At 39.6% G+C, this 22327-nt stretch overlaps 1 protein-coding gene across 1 annotated transcript in view; it reads right to left on the bottom strand.

Annotated features, from left to right (window-relative positions):
• SUSD5 (sushi domain containing 5) overlaps nucleotides 1–22327 on the bottom strand; it is a 43043-nt gene that overhangs the window by 15607 nt on the left and 5109 nt on the right. Inside the window, exons 2-3 of the mRNA XM_072851418.1 lie at nucleotides 18949–19126; nucleotides 4003–4121 (exon numbers count right to left, since the gene is read on the bottom strand). Of these exons, the coding sequence (XP_072707519.1) occupies nucleotides 4003–4121; nucleotides 18949–19126 (297 nt within the window). The remainder of the gene's footprint in view (nucleotides 1–4002; nucleotides 4122–18948; nucleotides 19127–22327) is intronic.

The following is a 22327-nucleotide window of genomic DNA, read 5'->3' as shown; positions in this document are numbered from 1 at the left end:
CCAATACCTCTTTCATCAGATAGGGCTTGTAAGAATAACTTCATTTACTAGTTTAAATTACATCACCAGGTAGCTGGAAATTCACTGTCAGCTATATGCAAAGCTCTGGAAAAGAAAGCTGTAGCAATGAAAAAATGAAAAACTTAATATCGATAGCAAAGCATGACAAATACAAAGAAATGCTTCAAATATTACATAAAGCAAATCGCAGTGTGATTGCTCTTTTAAAGTACATTTAATATATTTGCTGTAAAGAATGCACTAATTTCTTTTTTTCTTACTGCTGAAAAAGGCAAACTGAAATATGTACATAAGCCACCAAGCTTTGATGGGTATCTGGAGCCAGCAGTCATGTTTAACAAAGTTTTATTTGCATTTATGCTGTACGCTACTACAAGTTGCTGCCTGTTTAGTTTTTCTATGGTGGCAGCAAATCAAAGTCTTATGGAATAGAGATCTTAGTTGTTGCCTGTAAATATCAGTGGGTCACCGAAAGAAAGAACCAGTAAAACTTGGGAGCTATTAACAAAGAGATCTTTCCTTTGTTGCATTTAAAAAAAAATACAAGAAAGGGAACTGAGAGGATTATATACATATGAAATTGAATGGTATGCAGTCCTACAAAAAAATAAGACTGGCAGGAAAAATTCCAGCTTTCTGGTTTTCTTGCTTTATCTCTTTTATACTTTGAGGCATTTTCTTATGAGCTTTCATAGAGAATAAATACACACTCTGTGGGCCAGATCTGACTTATGTGTGATACTCCATTTTCAGAATAGGTAGAATCTAATATATTTTTAGGTAATTTTTGGCACTCAGGGCTAAGAGAGAAACTTTCTGATCTCAGCAGAGCCTGAGCTGGTACAGCGTTGTCTTCCTGACTCTAACGGCTGCATAAAACATTTGTTTCTGAGAAACTGAGAAGACACATTTCTCTGTGCTGCAGAAACTGCAGCAATACTCACAGCATTCATAAAACATTACAGCTACATTTTTCCCTGTCAAACATAACTCTTAGTACCAATTCCCTGTAAAACATAACTCTTAGTATCAAAGGCTGCTGTGATTCTTCTGTGTGTACAGAAAAAAATCCATTTCAGAAGCACAAAAAAAGGTATCTCTCTCTTTGGGATTTTTATTTGTAAAAGCCTGATCCTGCAAGCACACCCAGAGCTCTTGCTAGCATCTGACCACTGCCCCAGCTGTTGAGGCATGCTGAGGTGTATATTTAAGCAATTCAGCCAAACTCATTTGTGTGCTAAATGTTAATTAAGTAAAAGTTAATGTAAATCAAGGCCTAAGAAGGGAATTTTGTGATGGTTTGTACCAGAAGTTTCACGGTGGTTCAAGATGCCCTTTGCACAACCCTAAGAACTGAAAATAGAGTCGTGAAGAGATATATCATCAACTTAGTTTCTAAAGAAGAGAAGGCTGATGTGACTGTTCCCTCTGTCCATCCTCAACCTGTCAGTCTGTCTGAGCCTTGGGCTGAGTTCAGCCAAGTCTGACAAAGGAGAGCTGCTGAGCATCCACTCCTTTTGGTAAGATGAGTTTAAAAGAGGAAAGATCCAAAGCCAGGCATCTTTTCCTCTGGGATGTGCACAGGTAGGACCCAGCTCTTACCTGTTCCCACAAGCACTGCTGGCCAGCCGATCAGCATTGCATACGGGCGGACAAACCAGCATATTCATACCTCCAAGGCAGCCACAGCACATGCTGCCTCCTGCCCAGCCAGCCATGCCGGGACCGGCAAGGAGCTGAGAATGCCCTGAAGGCAGGGAGATGATGGGTAGAGGGTGAGGTTAAGAAATACTGGAGAAAGAACCTGACGAATTTCATGTGGGACTGCAGATTATTGGTTGGATGGATATGGAAGAATGAAAGGGCTTGTGGTTATTGTGTATGAGGACATAGGTCTCAATGTAAGAAACCTGGGATATATCACTTTCGGCAGGGCAAAACAACTTGCTTTTTGTACTTGATTTCAGTACACAGGTCTTAATACTAATGTATTACTGTATTATAATTGAAATTGTATCAATTAAAAGCAATGTCCACTTTTCTGAAAGAAAAAAAAATACTTCGGAGGTTTCAAGTAAGAAACAATTCATTAATCGTAACTTAGGTGTGTAGTTATTAGCCACATGTACAAAACAGCGAAACAGATATGCTGTGTCTGAGGCTGTGGTGCAGGGTTTGCTGTTGTTGCTTCTTACTGGACATTTACTTCCCAAAACTGAAAGTGGCATCCCTGAGATGTAGGATGTTCTCTCATCAGTCAACTGCTTTGTGCTGGCTTGCATATTACTGTGTGTTACACTTGCGTGTTAAGGCTATTTCCTTTCCAGACTTTGCTCTTTTCATACCAACTACAGACTAGGCTCTGCCACACAACTTTGCTCAAGCCTTTCTATTCAAACATCGACTCTGCATCCAAAAATTTATATATTCAAAGAAGAGGGGCCCTTATTGTCATCCAGAAACGTTTCTGTGTGTGAGGACTATTTGGTTAGTGTATTGGCACAATCATCCCACTCTGTCATCAGGAAACTCCCTGCCTCGTACAAAACAAGTTGTTCATAAATTGCCTCTTCTTCGCAAATGACGCAAATTTTCCCCTGAGTTATAACTATGCAGTTTCTGAGTCCTATGTAGCACTCCTCTCCAACAAGCATTGTCAGACTATGTTCTTATCTCCACCTTTACTGCCCCTTTACCGTGAGCAGTAACCAAATGCAAAAGGCAAACAGTTCCTTCCCCAAGATCCAGCATCTACGTGTAAGCTCAGACGCAGCAGGTGGAGACAGACAGGGGAGCACAAGGGCACAATGGAACAATAGTGGCCAGAGCAATGATTTCAGCATCCCACAGCTGTCCCACCCACTGCAAGGTTTTTCTCGAGGGGGGGATGGTGACAAAAGAGAGATTTGAAGGAAGACAATGAGAGAGTTTTGCAGATGTTTACAGGGAGCTGCTCCTATATGTGAGGAGCAGCATGGAAGAAAGCACAAAGGTGCTTGTGTGACAACATTAGCAACTGGGTGATGGAGCTGGCATCGCTCATAGCAGCACGGAGCCTGCAGTTGATAACACGAGAGTTATTTGAGACGATGGTCAGTCAAACTCTGTGATTTTTGAATGACTGGGTGCACATGAAATATGCATCACCTCTGCCACATTTTACTTCAACCATATTTTCATGCCCACTGCTGCCTCTGACTCTTTATCAAAATGCCCCCGTGTTGTGAACTTATTGTTTCTCAGTAAATGCCATCTGCTTGCCCCTGCTTTTCTTGGAAACGAGATGTGACACTTCACTGTGGACATCAACAATCTGTTTCAGGGGTTCCCAAATTTCTTTACACAATCCTGTCTTTCAGTAACAATTTATTTTTTGCCTTCAGACTCCATCTTTGCTTGTGGGTTCCGGCATTTGAATAACAAAAAGTTTAAGCATCAACTTAAATTGGAAATACTTTGGTTTTCAGAATCACCTATGATATCCCTGAGTCCCTAGCAGGCTGGTCTACACTTGTTAACAAAAACAAAACAAAAAAATTAAAATAGAGGCAGTGAAGTTATTTGCATACAAGTTTTGTATACTGATAGATATGCAACAGCACAGTATTTTGCGGTTGGAAGCCAGCTTTCCAAGGTACATTCAGTTACAGTGCTGAGTATGGGAGATGCTTCAGGCATCTCAGTTATATTGGTGTCAGATATATTCTTTTCCATAAAGTGTGTTCTGTGAACACCAAAATGGGTTCCTCCAGATCAGTAGTACTGTTTGAGCTTGCTAAACTGCAGCAAAGACAAAAGATAATGCAATTTATTTCCTGCAACCAATGTAGCAGTTGGCACACTTAGCGGGCAATTACTATAAAGATTTATTCCTTAACATTCCCTCTTTGCCTCTCAGCAGTAGAAAAATTGAAGGCAAAACTTTTAATGTTGCAAGACAGCAATGACTGTGCATTATTTCAATAGTATATCAGTGCTGACCTTCATCCTTTACACAAAAAGCATCATATTGGTCATTCACAAAGGGATCGGTTTCAATTTTAACATCAATGGCTTTCACGCTCTGCTGTTTGCTGCCCGTCTTTCTGCATATAATTGTCCTAAAATAAAGAAGAAGAAGAAAAAAATAATCAGAAATCTTCTGGAGTTGTACATGCAGGTGAAATTTGGAGATCTTTTATCACAGTAGTCAGGCTTTAGCCTCAGCTTAACTGTTTAAGAGTTGGCACATAAGGCATTAGTGTGGAAAGATCTATGAAAAAAGCCAAGGGAGAATTAGAAGTAATTAAAAAAAATGTTTGCTGTAGATCAGTTCAAGGCATAGGAAGCAATAAAGAATGTTTATCTTATTATATTCTGTAATACTTCTAAACATCAGACCAAGTCCCAGCATATTTAAAGCCACATTCTGCTCTCACATGCCAGCAATACATATTCCCACCAATGGCACCTGGATAAAAATGAATAGAAAACTCAAGATTTGGTCTGAAACATTATAAATCATTAGCATTTTACATTAAAAGAACATTAAATTTGCTTATTTAACTGCTCAAAAGCTGACACAGGCAAGCTCAGAAAATTTGTCTTGAGTTCTTGGAAGAAAATGCTGCTATCTTTTTTTTTTACAGTAATTCCACGCCTTTGTATAAACTCCATTTCTTCTGGCTTGGTACTCAGGAGTACCTAATCCATCCTGTTACCTTTCATAGGTTTGAACAAAGGGAATAAATCTGTCTTTGGTTTCACAACCCTGTAGATGGTGAACATAAAGGAAGAGATTACTAATTATCTCTTCTCTCAGCGGTACTGGCTGCTTAAAACTAACAAATAAAAGACAGTTTGTTATAGAAGACACTGGTTTTACTGTTACACTGAAGGTTACAAATGCTGGGAAAGTGAATTCAGCCTAAATTTTTGCAGCTGGATATTAATGGTGTGGGGTTTATTTTTTGTGGACAGCAGGTTTGTAGAAGTGTTGCACGGTCAGCTATTCTAGTGAAAGCAAGACGAAAATGCTTTCCACAGAGGAATCTTTCCAGTGGAAGAAAATTTATCATTTTGTATTGTGCAATGGTTGAACTAATTTTGCTGTCAGTCCCACACTCAATTTGGAGAATAAAATAAATGTTGACTAACTGTCCATTCACTAAGCGTGGAAAAGATCCAGTGGAAACCCTGGATTTGATGATGCACTTTAATACTATATAACAATAGATTTACACAAGTGGGGTGAATTACAATTGTACAGACCATCTTAATTCTGGCACGGGTTAGCTTTTGAGCAGTTAAATATGCAACTTTAATGTTCTTTCACTGTAAACAAACAAAAGCAACACGAAACAAGCCATATGGTGGTGGTCACGCATATGTACCAGAATGGTTCCTACCACACTTCTGCTCTGGAAAACGATGTGAAGTCATCCCCTACTGAAAGTCCCTTTATGATTTCAAATCAAATATGTTTCTTTTGTAAGGAAAACACCCCTTGATTTTTTGGGGGGTGACCTGAAGGACAATATTGTCCATACAAGTTTAAAATCAGGTTCTCTTAGAATTTAATGCATTTCAATTCTGAGTCCTCTAAGTCAGTAATCAGGCACCTAGACGAAAGTGACTTGATCTGCAAAGTGCGTTCAGATAACTGGGAGAATCAGGCCATCAATTAGAAAATTTATGTATGTATTCACATATTGTTCCACTAGGTCTTACAAGGCCTAAGTGAATGAAACAGTTATGTCCCCCTTCAAAAAGTGACTTACCAACCGTAACCTTTCCAATAATGACTCACTCACTTAGGTACCCGGATCAGTTATGCCTTGCAACGCTGAGCAGACAGATACTGACATGTCTTTAAAAATTTGTGCCTTCTGCTTGTAATTGTGTACTTAAGGCTTCAGACTCTCTTAAGAAAAAAACAGCTTTGAAGATTGTTGCCATCACAAAATTCTGGTCTCTGAAAATCAGGCCACATTCCTTTCTACGCTCAATCAAGGAATAAAATTCCTGATACTTGGAAGCCACTTTTGAAAATCTTATCTTGAATTTTCTGATTTCTAATTCCAATTTCTAGCCAATATATTTTGCTTCTTCTCAAAGCACTGTAATTTCTTTACCATTTCATCAGGAGGCTAGAAAGTTATCTGTGGGTGACACATCCTTGGTATATTCAGGACATCTCCAAAACAGGATACTTGGCTCACATGTAAGATTGTGTACTTGAAGAGCAAGTTTTTCTTACTTTTTTTTCAAGTATTGTACAATGAATTACAAGTTCGTAGTTGATAGAATATATTGATTAGTTATTTAATTTTAAGAGCATTTCTTAGCTGCTATCCAATGAGACCAAACTTACAAAGGTGTATCTTGCATATAGTTTTAACATTATACATAAAAAAGGCTTTAAATGACATTAAGGTTTCTAAAGTGTATTTCTCACTAAACTTTTTTCCTACGTGAAGTTTAAAAATTGCTCTTCCTGTCTATTTCTTTTTTTCCTACAACAGACCAGACCCTGGTTAATCTGTTACTTAGGAATTTAATTTGGATTTTTGTGATATTAAAATTGATCTGATTAAAACTGCAAACATTCTAATGTAATTCTTCTGAGATTAAAGAAGTCATGTCTTGTAAGCATATAAAAAATAGAAGGAAAAAAAAAAGAGAAATCTGTTTCATCTATCCCATTCCCCCTTCTCTGTCAGTAGTTTCCTACCATGAGCTGAATCCTGCAAGCTTTAAACATCTTCAATAAGCTGTTATTACCACTGCTGAAAGGAGCTTCAAGAGTGCTCAGCATTTCTCAGTAGTGGGTCTAGCAATCAGACCTGCAACACCTTTGGCATAGAAATAGTCTCTTTGCAGTCAGTAGGACTCCAGGTATGACTAAAAATATTCAATAACAGTGTCTGTTCTCTGAGTTCTTGGGGGTGGGTATATGTTTCCCTAAATTCTGAAATGCTAGGTTTTCATCTATAATTATAGATTAAATACATAGGTACACTTTTGTCTCAGTTCTAAAAGGTAGGTTTTGATGCTTTTAACTTTATTAAATTTTTCATTTGAGGACCAAAAAGTGTCTATACATTCAGAATTCAACATATTTTAAAATTTCTTCAGCAGCAGCATTGCCATGCTGAAATAAGAAACCAGAAATCATACATTTTCCCTACTCTTTCTAGCACCCTGCTGAGAGGTTGTGGAAATGCATTGCCTAGTTCATTTCTTTAGTATTTTGAATTGTTGCACTGGGGCATGCATCACAGTTGAGAGAATGCCACGAAGTTTACACTCTTTTTAGGGATACATCCACCTGCCCAGCCATTTAGAAGAATATAGTCATGCAGGGAACTTTAATTCTATTTATTGCTACTTTCATGTAATAATTGAACTTAAACTTACACAGACTTGCTCATTACTCATCCTCTTAGGATACATTATAATCTGATGCTTAGAGCAGTGTAATGTGTGATTTTGTACCTTGTATTTAATAAATAGATGCAATTTTATTTTTCCTTCTGTGGAGATCCTTATGAAAGTAGACATGCTCAGAAGGAACATACTGAGTTCAGACTGCAGATCATCCATCATAATCCTCTATATTTAATACATATCTGCTGGAAACATCCATGCATCCCTGAAAATTACTCTTACACTGCCATGAACTCTGAAAAGGTCTCCCTCACAATCAAAGCATAAAAATCAATCACACATACTATTGCTAAGACAGCATAAGTGCCGTATACTATCAGTAAGGTAAAAATATAGTTGGCAAAGGAGGGGGTTTAGTGGTGATGACAACAGCCCCTGCTCTCTGATGGCAAGTGGGAGGGTGCCTGATGGTGTTTCCTTCGGTTTCTTGACAAGCCAAGCCAAAAGCTACTGAGAATCTTCTCAGTCCACTGCTACTGAGCCTAGAAGGACAACCTGCTTCATGATGCCTCTTCTCATCTGAAGTGAGAAAGCAAGAAACCGTGGACACTCCACACTGTGTTGAACCTCAGCATAATTTCTGCTGTACAATTCATCCAACTAAGAACAATTAAGAGTCTTTCCCCTGTACCTACCCCAATAAAAAGATCAGAGGTTGGCCAAATTGATCATTGTTTTCCTGAGTCATGACTCAGATATAGCATTTATCATGTGTGTGCATAAGGAGAAAATTTATTATATAGCACAATAAGGTATGAAGCAGACTTCCTAGAAGTCTTCCACTTACTCTTGCACTGGTTAAATTTTTTCTAATCTATTAACTAACCAATGAGTAAGTGGTATATTTTGCACTTCTCCTAATTCTTCTGTTCAAAGAAGGAAACAGCAGAAAAAGGTGACATGAATAGTATTTATTTCACAATATGCCATAACATGCCACTATGTAATATATATTATTAAATATATCATAATGATGTACTCGAGCCATAGTAATGATATTTAATTGTATATATTGTATATATGCATGTATGGTGAAGATATATATAATAAACACATAATATTTAGATATAAATTATAAATTCTGTTTATAGTAGTATCCACTGGTACTTCTACTTTCCAAGATAATTACATAGCGATTTTGTAATATTGAAATTTTTCAATAAACCCACGTTAAAGCATATGGAGTTAACAGCTGAGTTTATATGACATAGCATGATCCATCAGCACAGAAACCGGTAGGTGGGACCGGGATGTTTTGTAGTCACTACTTTATCTGCCAATTGATTGTAAGTTTTGTAGCCTTAGTCAATAGAGTCACCGAACTGAGTCAGAATGGTCTTATGACATTTATTCATAGTAGTATGAACTTGCATATGAATATATTCAACTCAGAAGAACATCATCAACAATGTGTTAGCTGAGGCACTGTGAAAGTCTGGTTCATAACATAACATAAATGTAACAAACCTTCCCCTAATTAGAAAGTTAAAAACTTCATCACTTTTCTTAGTCAAATAAATCTTTAACATCCTGTGCTAATTTTTTTCATGGGTCAGCTTTACCACTTGTGTTTCAGTAACTAGGTGAGAGTAAAAAAATCAGTAGTCTGGAAGCCAAACTAGAGGATTTTTATTCTTAGTCTTTCCCTTCTGTAGTTTGGGAAACTGCAAATTATAAAGCTGGCTCTGATGAGGAATAAAATGTAAATGACATGTTCACGATTACCGAAGGGAAGAAAATTTCCCTGAAAAGTCATGAAGGGGAGCACAGGTGGGCTTTGGAAAAGTCCATTGACTGGGAACTATAGAGGCTAATTTTGGCTGGATGTGACCCAAAGAAAGCAGCTGCTAAGTGTGACATGAAGACATTCCAACAGCAATACTGCCACTGGAAATGTCAAAAGGAGGTCTTACCGAGGCAGAACCAATATCCTTTGGATTCTTAAAAATATACACCAAAATGCAGTCTTTTGTGCTTAAAATTGTACACATGACTACTGAAATAGTAAGGCCTCTGTTCATTAAATAAATATGGCCCATTCATGCAGATTTTCATACTGTAGCCTAGTATGAAAGATTTTATATAGCCATTTTACTATAATATCGCTATGTACATATAATTTGAGCATTCTTAGTGCCTGTAGAGGAGAATCATGTTGCTTCCTGGCCTGAACTAGCTGGGTCCTCAAAGACACAGCAAGTGTCACTAGAAAGTTGGTTTTACCCATTTTCATTTTGTGTCTCTAAATAAATATATTATTTATGTCTCCGATTTAATCCATGGCTTTCATAACAGATGTTATTGATTAGTTACCAAAGGGTTTAAAAAAAAGTACAAAAATATTTGCTGAGTGCTATTAATTTACAAAGCAGCTCAATTCTCAGACAAAAGGCTTTCAGATAGGACTAAACATTACAGAGATTGTAAAAAAAGGGAAAATGTGAGGTTCTTTTGAAAATAAGAAAATGAACCCCATTAGAACTAACTGGCAAATTAAAATCCTGGTATTAGTGGCTCTTGTTCATTTGCTAAGAGTAAGCATATCCCCCTTCTGCCTTCATTTTGCTAGGCTAAACAAACTGATCACCTTTAATCACTTCTGATAAGAGAGGTGCTTTCTTAGACTGATCCTAGTCTGAGTTTATCCCTTCTAAGCTTGGATGCCAAGGATTACATTGCACTGTTGCAGGTGGTGTCTCACCAGTGCCTTGTTCAAGGCCTTCAGTACTGCCTTCTCTCTCCTGGAAGAGCTGCTGGATGTCTTTTAGGAGGACTGCAATTCCTTTTTTTACAAATTTTATGATGTGAGTTATTTTATTTTACGACAGGCTCGCTGCCATCCTATGTTCTGTGAATACACCCAGCTCTTTCTCCTGCTCTGCCTTTTTGAGGTGAACTGCTAGCTTAAGGAAGAAATTCCTATTAGTTTTCACGTAATGCTGTTGTATTTCACCCCATTTCTATTACTCCATCTCTGAAGTCAGGCTTACCTTTCTGTTCAATACGGATTTTCTTTGGTCTTAACAATAAGTTCTAACCTTCTGGCATTAACTAAATTCACTAGCATACCCCTACCTTTTGTGCCAAAGTTTGCTAAAGTTTTGCTAAAGCCTTCAAAGTTTGTTAAAAAAACCTCCCAGTAAAAATACTAGTAAATGGCTACTCTGAGGACTGTCATGCTACATTTTGGCAGATGGTGTTTTGGGTGCTTGTCCTAGAAAATACATCAAAAATTTATTTTCTTTTGTATGATGCTTTTCCTGAAAAAGTACATTTTCTAAAAAATTCTTCAATTATTGGGCTGTCTTGTTTTACAAGAACCGTGGCTGTCATACTTTGCCCATGCTGTCTTCCCAGGTTGTGCCAAGAAAGATTCACATGCCCCCCAGAGCTGATGCAAAGTGGCTCATGTCCACATTGCTCAGTGATACCATTCCTTGGAGTAAACTGGCCATGTCCATACATTAAACTCAAGTCTCTTGACTGAGCTTCTTGTAGAAATCCCTATTCCTGGAACACAACTACTTTGCTTTTTCTCTGTATGAGACTTTCTGGTATGGTTGACAAGAAACAATGAGAAGACAAAGTCATCTTCTAGCAGAGCATGACACCAGCTGTGGGCTGTGGGACTAGAGTTTGTGACATGAAGGCATTTCAGAGTGCAAGACCTCCTCAGACATTCATAACCAATTTTAGCATTTTGAATTGGACCATGTCCTGTCAGATACCTCTGGATTGTTCTCTTGAAGGGAATTAATTGACCCATCTCATACAGACATCTGGGAGCACATTCATATGCATTATCATCAGACAGCAGAGCACAGCCTTGAAATAAAACAGAGAGCTTGCTGAATTGACATATCATTAGGACTGCTTCTCTGCAAATAAGCAAGTGGATGTGTTATAGCATGTACACCTGGATAGATTTCACGGGGCCCACAAGTCCAAGGGTCTACACACACAGATGAGAGGACTGGCACAGGTTAGCAACTAACCCTTATTTCATTCCTTGGATATTGCTTTTTTCTTTCCCAATAAATGTGCTGTTATTACCCTACTGCCAGGTGCTGGGCAAGTCCCACGCAGTAGGCACAAAAAGAAGTAGGTAGTCTTGTGAAATTTCATTCTGAGTCTTATTATTACATTTCCCACTGGTGTCATCTGCAGTGAGGGCCCTGTTGTGTTTGACACTGTAGAAGCATTCAATAGGAGTCAGCACAAAACCCGAAGAGCTAACAAAAGGAAGGAAAAATAGAGATGAAGTAATTTTCCTAGCAGCAAACATCTGGTCTGTGGTCAGCCAAGAAAAGAACCCCAGTCTTCTGACTCCCACAGCAAGGCTTATTCTAGCTGACTGTGCTTGCTCACTCCAGAGTTATCCCCTCTGAGAAAAATCCTCCAGGGACTGGGTAGGAACCAGCCCAGGGCAATTTCATGCAAAGGAACAGGTTGACAGCCCTGTAGGAGGTCTGTTATAGAATAGAATGTCTATGCAGAGCTTCAAAGCCCTTATAGAAGGGATAGATGGCTTCATTCTTTCCTAGACAAATAAGGAACAGGATAGGGAATAGGACTTTTCAGTCCTAGAAAGGTGATGGAAATGAGTAAATTTGCTATGAATATCTTAATACAAGCTGTTGAGGATGTTTACAATTTCTAAAATAAATAGCTGCTTTCTACACAGGGCTGATCACAAGAGAAATTGTGCCATGTTCACTTTCCAAATTTCAAAAACCCCAGAAATGAACGTAAGACCCTACAGAACACCCTGCCCAGTGCTGGAGGACTTGACACAGGGTTTTCCAGTATGACATCTGAACTCAAAAGATAGCAGTCAGAGGCCTTCAAAGAACTCTGCCACCTTTTTTCATTTATATTCTGGCAGATCGCTTGCTGGTGTTACTGACTCACTTGTCTGACATGCAAATAAGTCGTAAGAGTGTCATTTTAGTATAAATAGCTATTAGGGCTCATCTGACAAATGAGACCTGCCTAACAACATTTCATTTCCTGAAATGTAACAATGTGTAATGCTTTATAAGTTTCACATTTCAGGACTGACTTGTAAATGGTTTGCTTCTGGGCTGCTGGAAGAAGTTATGCCTTATCCTCTTACCCCTATCTATTTGTCAGTGGCTCTTCTCTAAAAGTTTCCAAGCCCTCAGACCTGCCAGCGACAGCCCTGAACTCTGAATTGGGTTGGTCTGAACAACTGAAAGTGGAAGACAAAAACATCCCCTTGTGCTTGTGAAAGAGGTTCTGACCCAGGCTGCTCAAACCACAACACTACCAAGTTTATCATCTCTTTGGATTTGCTGACAAGGAACTATTTGTTTAAGCAATTTCCATCCTACATCAGTTGAAGTGAATCATATTTGTCAGGACCTGCTGCTTGAACTTCCCAGGGACTGCACTGGGTTAGAGAACACAAGGTGAACATCTCCCCCAGCAGATTGGTGTCTTCTTCCACCGGCATCACCCTCTGCAGAATGATGGTTTTTCACACCCTAAGTAGTAGCTGGTTGCCCGCCCTGCTCACTTCTGGCTTACAATAGACAAGAGATGAGCACAGCTGAGGAGGCAACAGTCACTGCAGTGGGTCAGTAAGAAGCAGGTTGGAGTGAGTTGGGCTGCAACGACATGGTTGGATCCAACAGAGGATGTCCCATTATAATCTCAAAATCTTTGCATACTTACATATGGATCGATATTTATACACGGGTCATCAGAAATTTGACAGTTACCCACAGAGGGCCAGTTCTTCAGACCAAATTCTCCTCTTTGCCCATATAAGAGGTATAGCCCAGAGAGTGGGCAGTATAAACACACTCATGCTGACTCAGTGATGTGCCTCAGTCATAACAGAAGAAACTCCCACGGGTTTCCAGGCCCTGATTTGGCTGTAAAAATAATAATACCACAACAGCCAACTGTGATGGATATATTTACTAGGAGTGGGATTGTAATTATTCACTAAGACCATAAAATAGCCATCAGAAGTGAAGAAGTCACTGACTTGTGCAAAACCTGGAACATTGATCTAGAGGTTAAAAAGTCCTTACATCTCTGCTAGAGCTCATGTTCAGTTTTAAGTCTACGTGGTGGAAGGAGGACTGAAGTGTGTCAGAAAATCTGCAACACTATAATGACTTCACTCACATCGTTTGTTTGTGTTTAATTCTACTGCCAATGTCTAATCCATTTTTCCTTGGGGGAAAGATTGGGATACTTTCCAGGCACCAAATAAATAAAACAAACTGCATTCTTCCTGAAATTAGGAACTTCTTTTATCATGTTCCCTCCTATTCATCTCCTTTCTGATGTACATGGTCCAAGAGGATATGGGAGAATATTAGACTAAAGCTCCGTGATCTGCACTGGACGCCAGTCAGCTGCTGGGAGGAATCCAAGGTTTTAGAACCAATCTATAAAGTCCTGAATGCTTTTGGACCTGGCAAACGTGAGGAGGTCACTTCTCTCCCTGGGCCATACCATCCCATTCGAAGATGTACAGGTCTGTCAAGATGAATAACAGTGAAGAGTCCTTTATTTTGGAAATAATTTTCCCTACTTCTGTAACCTTCTGAGCATGCTGTGAAGCCTGTTTTCCCCTCTCTGTGTAAAATCAGTTGAGGAGAGTGTGGATTGAGGTTTTTTTATTTACCAGCTATCCTTTATCCTTGCTGTCATGTTTCCATTTATCAAGTAAATGCCCAAAGTATTGAACAGGTACCCACAGATATATTTTTAAAATAAACTAATTAATTTAGTAAAGTATTTTAAGTGCCTTCTTAATAGTTTTTCCATGCCTTTAATAATTCTTGAGGCCTTTTTTGAGCCTGTTTTAATATCTTTCTTAAAATGCAGTAACAGTAATATGTATAATATTCCAAAGGAGTTTGTTCCACTGACCTATATGTGTGTATATGTATTTATTTTTCATATTCTCCATTTGTGCTGGTTTTGGCTGGGATAGAGTTAATTTTCTTCATAGCAGCTAGTATGGGGCTATGTTTTGGATGTGTGCTGAAAACAGCGTTGATAACACAGGGTTGTTTTCATTGCTTCTGAGCAGTGCTTGCACAGAGTCTAAGGCTCGTTAGTGGCTGCTTTTTGCTTTTGCTGCTTGCTGTACTGCTTCTCATCTTACTCTGCTGTGCCTGGGAACATTTTGATAACAGTGATGGCCATGTGCCTGGGCTGGCAGATGGCCAGGGCATCGCTGCTGTTTCTGTGCTGCTGTACTGGACAGGCTGGAACTCCAGTGTGAACTCGAGTCAAAGGGACTGTGACCTGTGGATGAGTCCACGTGGAAGCAGGACACCCCGAAGCATCTGTGGCTGTCGATAAGCCCATGCCAGAGCAGGTACATCTTGAAGCATCTGTGGCCATGGTTATGTCTGTGCCACAGCAGGTATATCTCTGAAGGGCCTGTGGCCCAAGGATAAGTCCGCGCTGGAGAAAGCACACCTCGAAGCATCTGTGGCTGTGGATTAGTCTATGCCACAGCAGGTATATCCCTGGAGAGGCTGTGGCTCATAGATAAGGCTCCACTTGGAGCAGGTACACCCCTAAGGGACTGCAGTCTGGGGATAAGTCCAAGCCGGAGCAGGGGCAAGGGGAGGAGTTCATTGCAATGTTAAACCCAATGGTCTGGTCCGAAGGGACCAGGGGTGGAGATTGTAATGGAAATACCTTTAAATTGTTGTAACCCGGGATTTGAGTTGCATGTTATGGGAATTACTATAGCAGGAACCCCTTCTTGCTAGCCAGGCTAGGAGCAAGGGGAGGAGTTTATTGCAATGTTAAACCCTATAACCTGGCCCAAAAGGACCAGGGGTGGACAGTGTAATGGATATACCTTTAAATTGTTGTAACCCATGATTTGAGTTGCATGTTATCGGAATTACTATAGCAGGAACCACCTGAACCAATGGAGGAGAAGCCTTACAAGAAGCAGTGCAAGTGCAGCAGTGACCTGACCTGAGCTGGCTTCGGTGCCCAGTAACGCCACGCAACACACCACCTCTCCTGTCCTGAGTGACCACCATAACAGATGGAGCCCAAAGTCATGGACTAAATGAACTCAGTGGACATTTTGTGGACATTTGTGGACATTTTATGGGCATTTTATGGACATTTTACATAGGTGGTCCATAGACTAAGGGAATAATATCTGTGTATTATATCAAAGGATGGGAACGGGGGTGGTGGTTAATGAGGATGTATTGGATAGTGTGGGACCTGAGCATGACGTAAATGGTATGCAATAAGGGGTGAAGAACGTGCTGGTTTTGGCTGGGATAGAGTTAATTTTCTTCATAGCAGCTAGTATGGGGCTATGTTTTGGATGTGTGCTGAAGACAGTGTTGGTAACACAGGGATGTTTTTGTTACTGCTGAGCAGTGCTTGCACAGAGTCAAGGCCTTTTCTGCTCCTCACACCACCCCACCAGCGAGTAGGCTGGGGGTGCATGAGAAGCTGGGAGGGGACACAGCCAGGACAGCTGACCCCAAATGGCCAAAGGGATATTCCATACCATATGACGTCATGCTCAGTATAGAAACTGGGGGAGTTGGCTGGGGAGCAGCGATCGCTGCTCGGGGATGGGCTGGGCATTGGTCAGTGGGTGGTGAGAAATTGCATTGTGCATCACTTGTTTTGTACATTCTTTTATCATCATCATTATTGTTATTATTATTTTCTCTTCCTCTGCTGTCCTATTAAACTGTCTTTATCTCAACCCACGGGTTCTACTTTTTTTTCCTGATTCTCTCCCCCATCCCACTGGGGTGGAGAGGGGGAGGGTGAGTGAGCGGCTTTGTGGTGCTTAGCTGCCGGCTGGGGTTAAACCACAACACCATTCCATTCCATAAGCACTCTAGCAACTTCTTTGTTTGTTTGCTTGTTTGCTTTTACTACAGCTGCAGTTTGACAGAGTTTGTCTTTGTGCTGTCTGTAGTGATGTCCTCATATCTTTCCTGGACTGACAGAGGTAAATCAGAACCCTGTAAGATATTTTCAAGTAGATTGCATATTCCTCCTGCACGTATTATCATTGAACTCCATTTGTTGTCATTTTGCCCATTCATCTAAATCCCTCTGAAACTCTTTATATTCTACTTGAGCTTGTCCAACTTGAATAATTTTGTCTCATTTGCATACTTTACACTTGATGCTCATTTTCTTCTCCAGAGCTGCATTAACTAACAGTGAAACCGGTATAGCCTTTTTAGGCATTATACTTTTCCTGTTTTTCCCCAGAGTCAAAAATATCCAGTTCAGCGAACCAAGCATTCTGGTGCTTGCCTAGCCATGGGTAAAATAGTCCCAGAGTAGAGACTATCAAATTCCAGTTCTGAAGAACTATTCTCTCTGGTGAAGCTCTCCAGTCAAGGTCAGATGTGGTGACTGCACAGCAATGGCATGCTGATGTGCCCTCACAATGTCCTTTCTGATAAATAGTTTAGAGACTTCCATATTAAGGGCAGGTTTACTGGAGGAATGGAGTACAGAAAGTTGGAAGGGATGAAAAACCTTCTTTTCCTTCCCATCAGTATGATGATGTGTACATTCTCACATCATCATGGTATGATGTGTACAATACTATCACTGTACCTAATTTTGATATTGAAGATATTCAGGGGTAGGTCCATAACTCGTCTATTAATAATTGTAGCTCCAGTGCCTGCAGCAATTAACTGAGGTCTCTCAGGACTAACTAGTGGTACTGCTTAGATAAAAAAGAGACGGTTTCTTCTCCTACCCATCAGCACTCCTTACTTCCATAAAACTGAGGCTGTATAAAAGAACCTGTACAACAAATTTGCCATGCAATTCTTAGAGATGGATAGTTTTCCTGGCTCTTCAGCCTCCATGACATCTCAGCAACTGGCTTAGGAAAACAATTTTTAGAGTTTAGATCACTGTCTTGTATCCTGAGAGATTTCTGGATTTTTTTTAATGACCAAAAATACATACAAATACATTTTCAAACAATTTTTCACCTGGAAAAAAAAGGATCACCAGAACTAGTTGCTTTTCCTTGAGTTGTTTAAATATCACCTTTCATTAATAGTAGCCATTTTCTGTCCTTTGGAAACTTTATCACTAAAAATACACAAACACCAATGCTTACTTAAATAACTGATAACTGTCACAAAATCCAATAACACACTAAAGTTTTGGAACTTGGAAACGATATCTTGATAAAACAAAACTTTATGACTGTTGAACATTGACAGTAGATTAGATATTACCCTCTAATTCATGAGAACTTTGTAAAGCACCTCAAGGGAATTAATATATGTAGTCACTAAGGCTGTGGCTGGTAAGCCTGCTGAAGGAAAGATCCACTCATGCCCCTTCTGAGCAATTCCTGCACGGTCCCAGCTTCAGTGACACAAGATATTTACGTCAAGCCTCAGCTCCTCCATTTTGTTTTTCTTAAATTGAATTTTCTGTGATTTGATGTCTTTGTATACCTGTACCTGAGGCATGCTATGAAGCCTTTCATTTTGGAAGTGACCGGGCAGTTGGGATGTGGGTGCTTGGCCCAGTGCAGTGCCACATAGCTAGACCTGTGCAAGACTGGAATGAACCTGAGTTAGCCTGAGTTCAGCAATCCCTCATCAGCCACGGCAGAGTGGCATGGTGACAGGGCCATGCTGCTTCTGGCACACAGCTAGCACCTAGGTGGACACATGTTCTCAAAATCTTAAGTTTCACTGAAAGTCATTTGGACTTCTGGAGTACTCATGAAGGCTGACTTTAGCCTCCTGAAACTATGATTGATAGAGGGAAGCAGTTTTCACGACAGGACGCTTTTATGTTCCTGCTTTGAACTGGCCTCTACAGAGGCCACGATGCTTCCTGGAGAGGCTGTGGCAAGCCAGTACATCTGGCAACACTATCTGTAATGCGAGGCAAAGCTCAGCCTAGTGCCATGTCGAGTAACCTGAGCTACCTCAAATAATACAATTCAGCACATCGAGTGACAGTATCAACTCCTTGGTGAGCTTTCTCAACAAACTCTCTACCACACGTGCATTATCATATCTAAGTACACCTACAGTCATTCCTATCTGAACACGCCTATTCTCTATTCAGACACGCATAAATACCTGAGACAGATATGTGGTTTCCATGAGAAGCTCAGCAAACTGAGCTCAGTGTCCACAGCCTGCAAGCTCCTTTAGGGCTCAGCACGCCTCTATAGGCCAGGTGGAAAGGCACCACAATGTAATAACTCAGAAGGAAAGAGGAAGAGGAAATCACTTCAGATCTGTGAAATATGTGACCTGAAACTGATAAATATTTGTGTCCCCGCAATATTAGCTGTACAAAATTGATTTAGTGGGGAGAGAGGCATATTTAGCTATATGTCATGGTGCTTGAATTGTGGCCAGTGTTTTTCAGTAATATTCTTAGTCAAGGAGAAAAACTTGCTTGACAGCTGTCATTCATACTTCTCAGGAGGGGTTATGCTGTTGTCCTTACCCGGTGGAGGCACTGGCGAGCCATCCCGTGGTGCAGCCAGCGAAAGAACAGTCCAGAACAGCCCTTTTCAGTTCTTCTGCAGTTGCTAAGTGAGCACTCAGGTCAACACAAGCTTTCTCAGCTTCAGCTAAATCCAGACCCCGAGAGTTGTTCTTGGACTCAAGTGCAAACACTTTCCCTGCAGCACCAAGAAAGGACATGTCACTCGTCATGGTATTGTATTCAATACATACTCAACAAAAATATTGTAAATTATCACCAGATAAAGTTTTCTTGCTTTTACGAAGTTAATTTTAATGCGCAACCTACTTCTTGGAATGAGTAATTTTATCAACACTGTAAATACCCTTGTCTTAGCTTTTCTTTTAGCTTTGTTCATCAACAGAAAAGCAAGTATGGCTAAGCCCCTATTCATTCCCAGCCCATATGAGAAGCTTGTCTTGCCCCTATAGGTCTGTGCTTAAGATCTGGAGAGAGAAAGCACGACACTCTCTCATATGCACATACATAGCCAGAGTCAGAACATCTCCTGTAGGCTATAACACCAGAATTCATTGCTAAGCATATTACAGTTACATTTATAACAACTAAATCTGCAAAGTAAGCACAAATCTAAAAGCCAGTATCACAACTCACTCTTCCACATCAGAAATAGATTTATACTTATTCTCTAAAATCAAAATGATGTAATTCTATGGCAACTTGTACTAAATGCTGCTGCAAAGCCACTTTGTTTTCATATCTTTCAGAAAAGACAGGGAATTTTTTTCTTAATGGAAGGCTTTCTTGAATGAGCATGAGAACATATTTAGCATAACAATTTCTTGTGTTATTTTTATTTTCAGTTCAGTTTATTTTACTTTAATTTATCTAACACTGTGAAAGCTGTAAGGGTGAAAGTTAGAGGTTTTGGCAACTGAGAACAAGGCAGTTGGAGTTTTGTCAATAAAGCCTGAGAAGCTACTGGGTTATGGAATAAACACATTAGCTGGATGTCTCCAGAAAAAGAAATAAACAATGAGATAGCTTACAGTGCTGATGTTTAAATAGCCATAAGTGCCTTCTTTCTGAAGATAACATCCCTCAGAATACCTTCTAAATTTCAAAGGTACAGATTTAGGTTGCTTGCAGGTGCAGGAAGACAACTTTTAAGCACTGTTCATTCAGTAAATGCCTGGAAACACTTATGTCTTATTTCAAGAGTAGATTAGTGGTAGTGGTTATATGCATAGCTTCCAGCACATACCGAGTGTTCACTATGTAGCTAGCTTCACACTCATAGGATATATTGACCAATATCAGGAATCCCTCAGACTGATTGAGCCTGATTCTGTACCAAGAGCCACCCCCACCACATATTATTTCAACAAATTGATAAATATTAATCTAATCCTAAATATATGGAACTGATATAGGGTAGGTCTGTACCTGGCAGCTTCCTGTTCTCACCTGTGTACAGCTTAACCCACTGCAAGAATCACAGTCCTTACAGCAAAAAATGTAAAGTTTCTTCCAAGTAAATACGTCATTTGTGTTCACATTAGCTAGCAAGCACAGATGGGTTCTGATGAAGATGGGAATTTGGTGGGAATTCTACACGTGCACAGTAAGAAGTCGTCCTGGCGTGGACAGATAGATAGCAAATTAAATAAGCGGGACAAGCAGTCATGAGAAGGAAAAGGAATTCAGAGTACCCAGAGTGATTCTCTCACACAGTTAACAGTAGCTGACCAAGGAATGCAACCCAGAAGCACAGATCAGTGTCCTAATCGCTAGATTACACAGTCTCTTTCTTCTCAATTATAATCAATACCATGAATTGTAACTAGAACAGGGGAGTTTACATAGAACAGTGAAAAAAGCAAGCCTCTAGAGTCCTGAGTACCAAACCCTCAGGATCCTTTCCAAAATGCCCCAAATAATACACATGACTCTAATGTAGGCTGTTGTTTCCAAAGGCATGAATAAAGTAGTGAAGTATGCAAGGAGTAGAGAGACAGATAATATAAGCAGAAGGATGATGGTTTTAAACAATTATTCCTAAGTTGCGGAACAATTTTCATTAGTAAAGGTAAGCAGGGATTAAGAGTAATGCTTTACTGAGGCTTTGTCCCAAATAAAAACTTGTCCACATTCTACATTTCAGTTTGGCTGTCAGGATTCAGATGCATCATCGAAGACATATAGGGCAAGTTTGTGTAGTGTGACTTACTTAAATCATAAATGTTAGTCTGACATGGTAGTAAGCCCTATTTTCCAGCCATTAGTATTTTAGTTAGAAAACTTTAAAAAAAGAAAACCATTAAGAATCGAGTTCCATTTAGGTCTAATTAGAAGAAATTAAGTTCATCATTTAGTCTTTTTACCATTAAGTGTCAATTACATTTTTAGAGGAGCTTAGCTAGCCAAAACTGAGGCTGAGACAGCTTTCCTTAACTACTGTTATGGGTTTGCTAGTACTTAAAATAAATTAACTTTTTACTAGAAACTATGAAGATGCTGGTTCAAAACAGACTCCTGTCCTTCGAAAAGGTATCTGGGATATAGAAATTATGTAGACAAATAGGTTTTAGGGTAAGCTAGGAGGGACTTACTGGTTGGGAAAATTATAGTGAACTGCTTTATAGGAAATTCTGGTTAGCCAGAAGTGGATAAAGAAGGCTGACCTGCTTACCAGACCAACCTGGGAATCTTCTCCAAAGCTTTAGAAGCAATATGGCCATCTGCCCAGTTTTTAACATGTGCCCTCTGTTTTGCCTAATTTCTTACTTAGGAAATATAATAGCAGGGAAGGTTCACTTATCTGATGCTTGACCAATGGAACAGCTGGCTCCCCAGTATCCTGAGCTGTGTCACATTACTGAGGGGCATTTAGAGGAAAAAATATAGGAGACATGCTAGCATGATAATCGGAAAATACAAAAGCACATCAAAACAGGAAATCCCCTTAAATAAATAAGACTACAACACCAAAACTGAATTCTGCACCTTACGGTGGCATGGCTAACATGCTTGAGATATTCATGTGTTGAATTTTTCTCACTTTTAATCACAAAAGTGGTATCATGTTCAACCTTGGGATCGAAGGGTTCTGGTTAAATATTTGTAACATTTTTATCACTGCTAGTTGTAATGAAAAGTTTTTTAAAAAGGTTTGTCTGATGATATCACAGACAATTTTGGTACTGGGGTTGTGAAAAATTCAGATGGTATCTCCTTTCTCTCTAGCACATTATGACAGTGTGGAGTAGTTGAAATCAATTTTCTTTGAGATAATATCAAGAGATGTACTGTCATTCTGTTTTAAATATGCAATTTTACATATAAGACTGTTCTATATTTCCATAAGGCACAGGATGAAGGATCAGGTCGTTGTGTT

The sequence above is a fragment of the Ciconia boyciana genome, chromosome 2 (genome assembly GCF_034638445.1).
Source record: "Ciconia boyciana chromosome 2, ASM3463844v1, whole genome shotgun sequence".
Taxonomy (NCBI): Eukaryota; Metazoa; Chordata; class Aves; order Ciconiiformes; family Ciconiidae; genus Ciconia; species Ciconia boyciana.
This window is presented reverse-complemented; position numbering and strand designations above follow the sequence as displayed.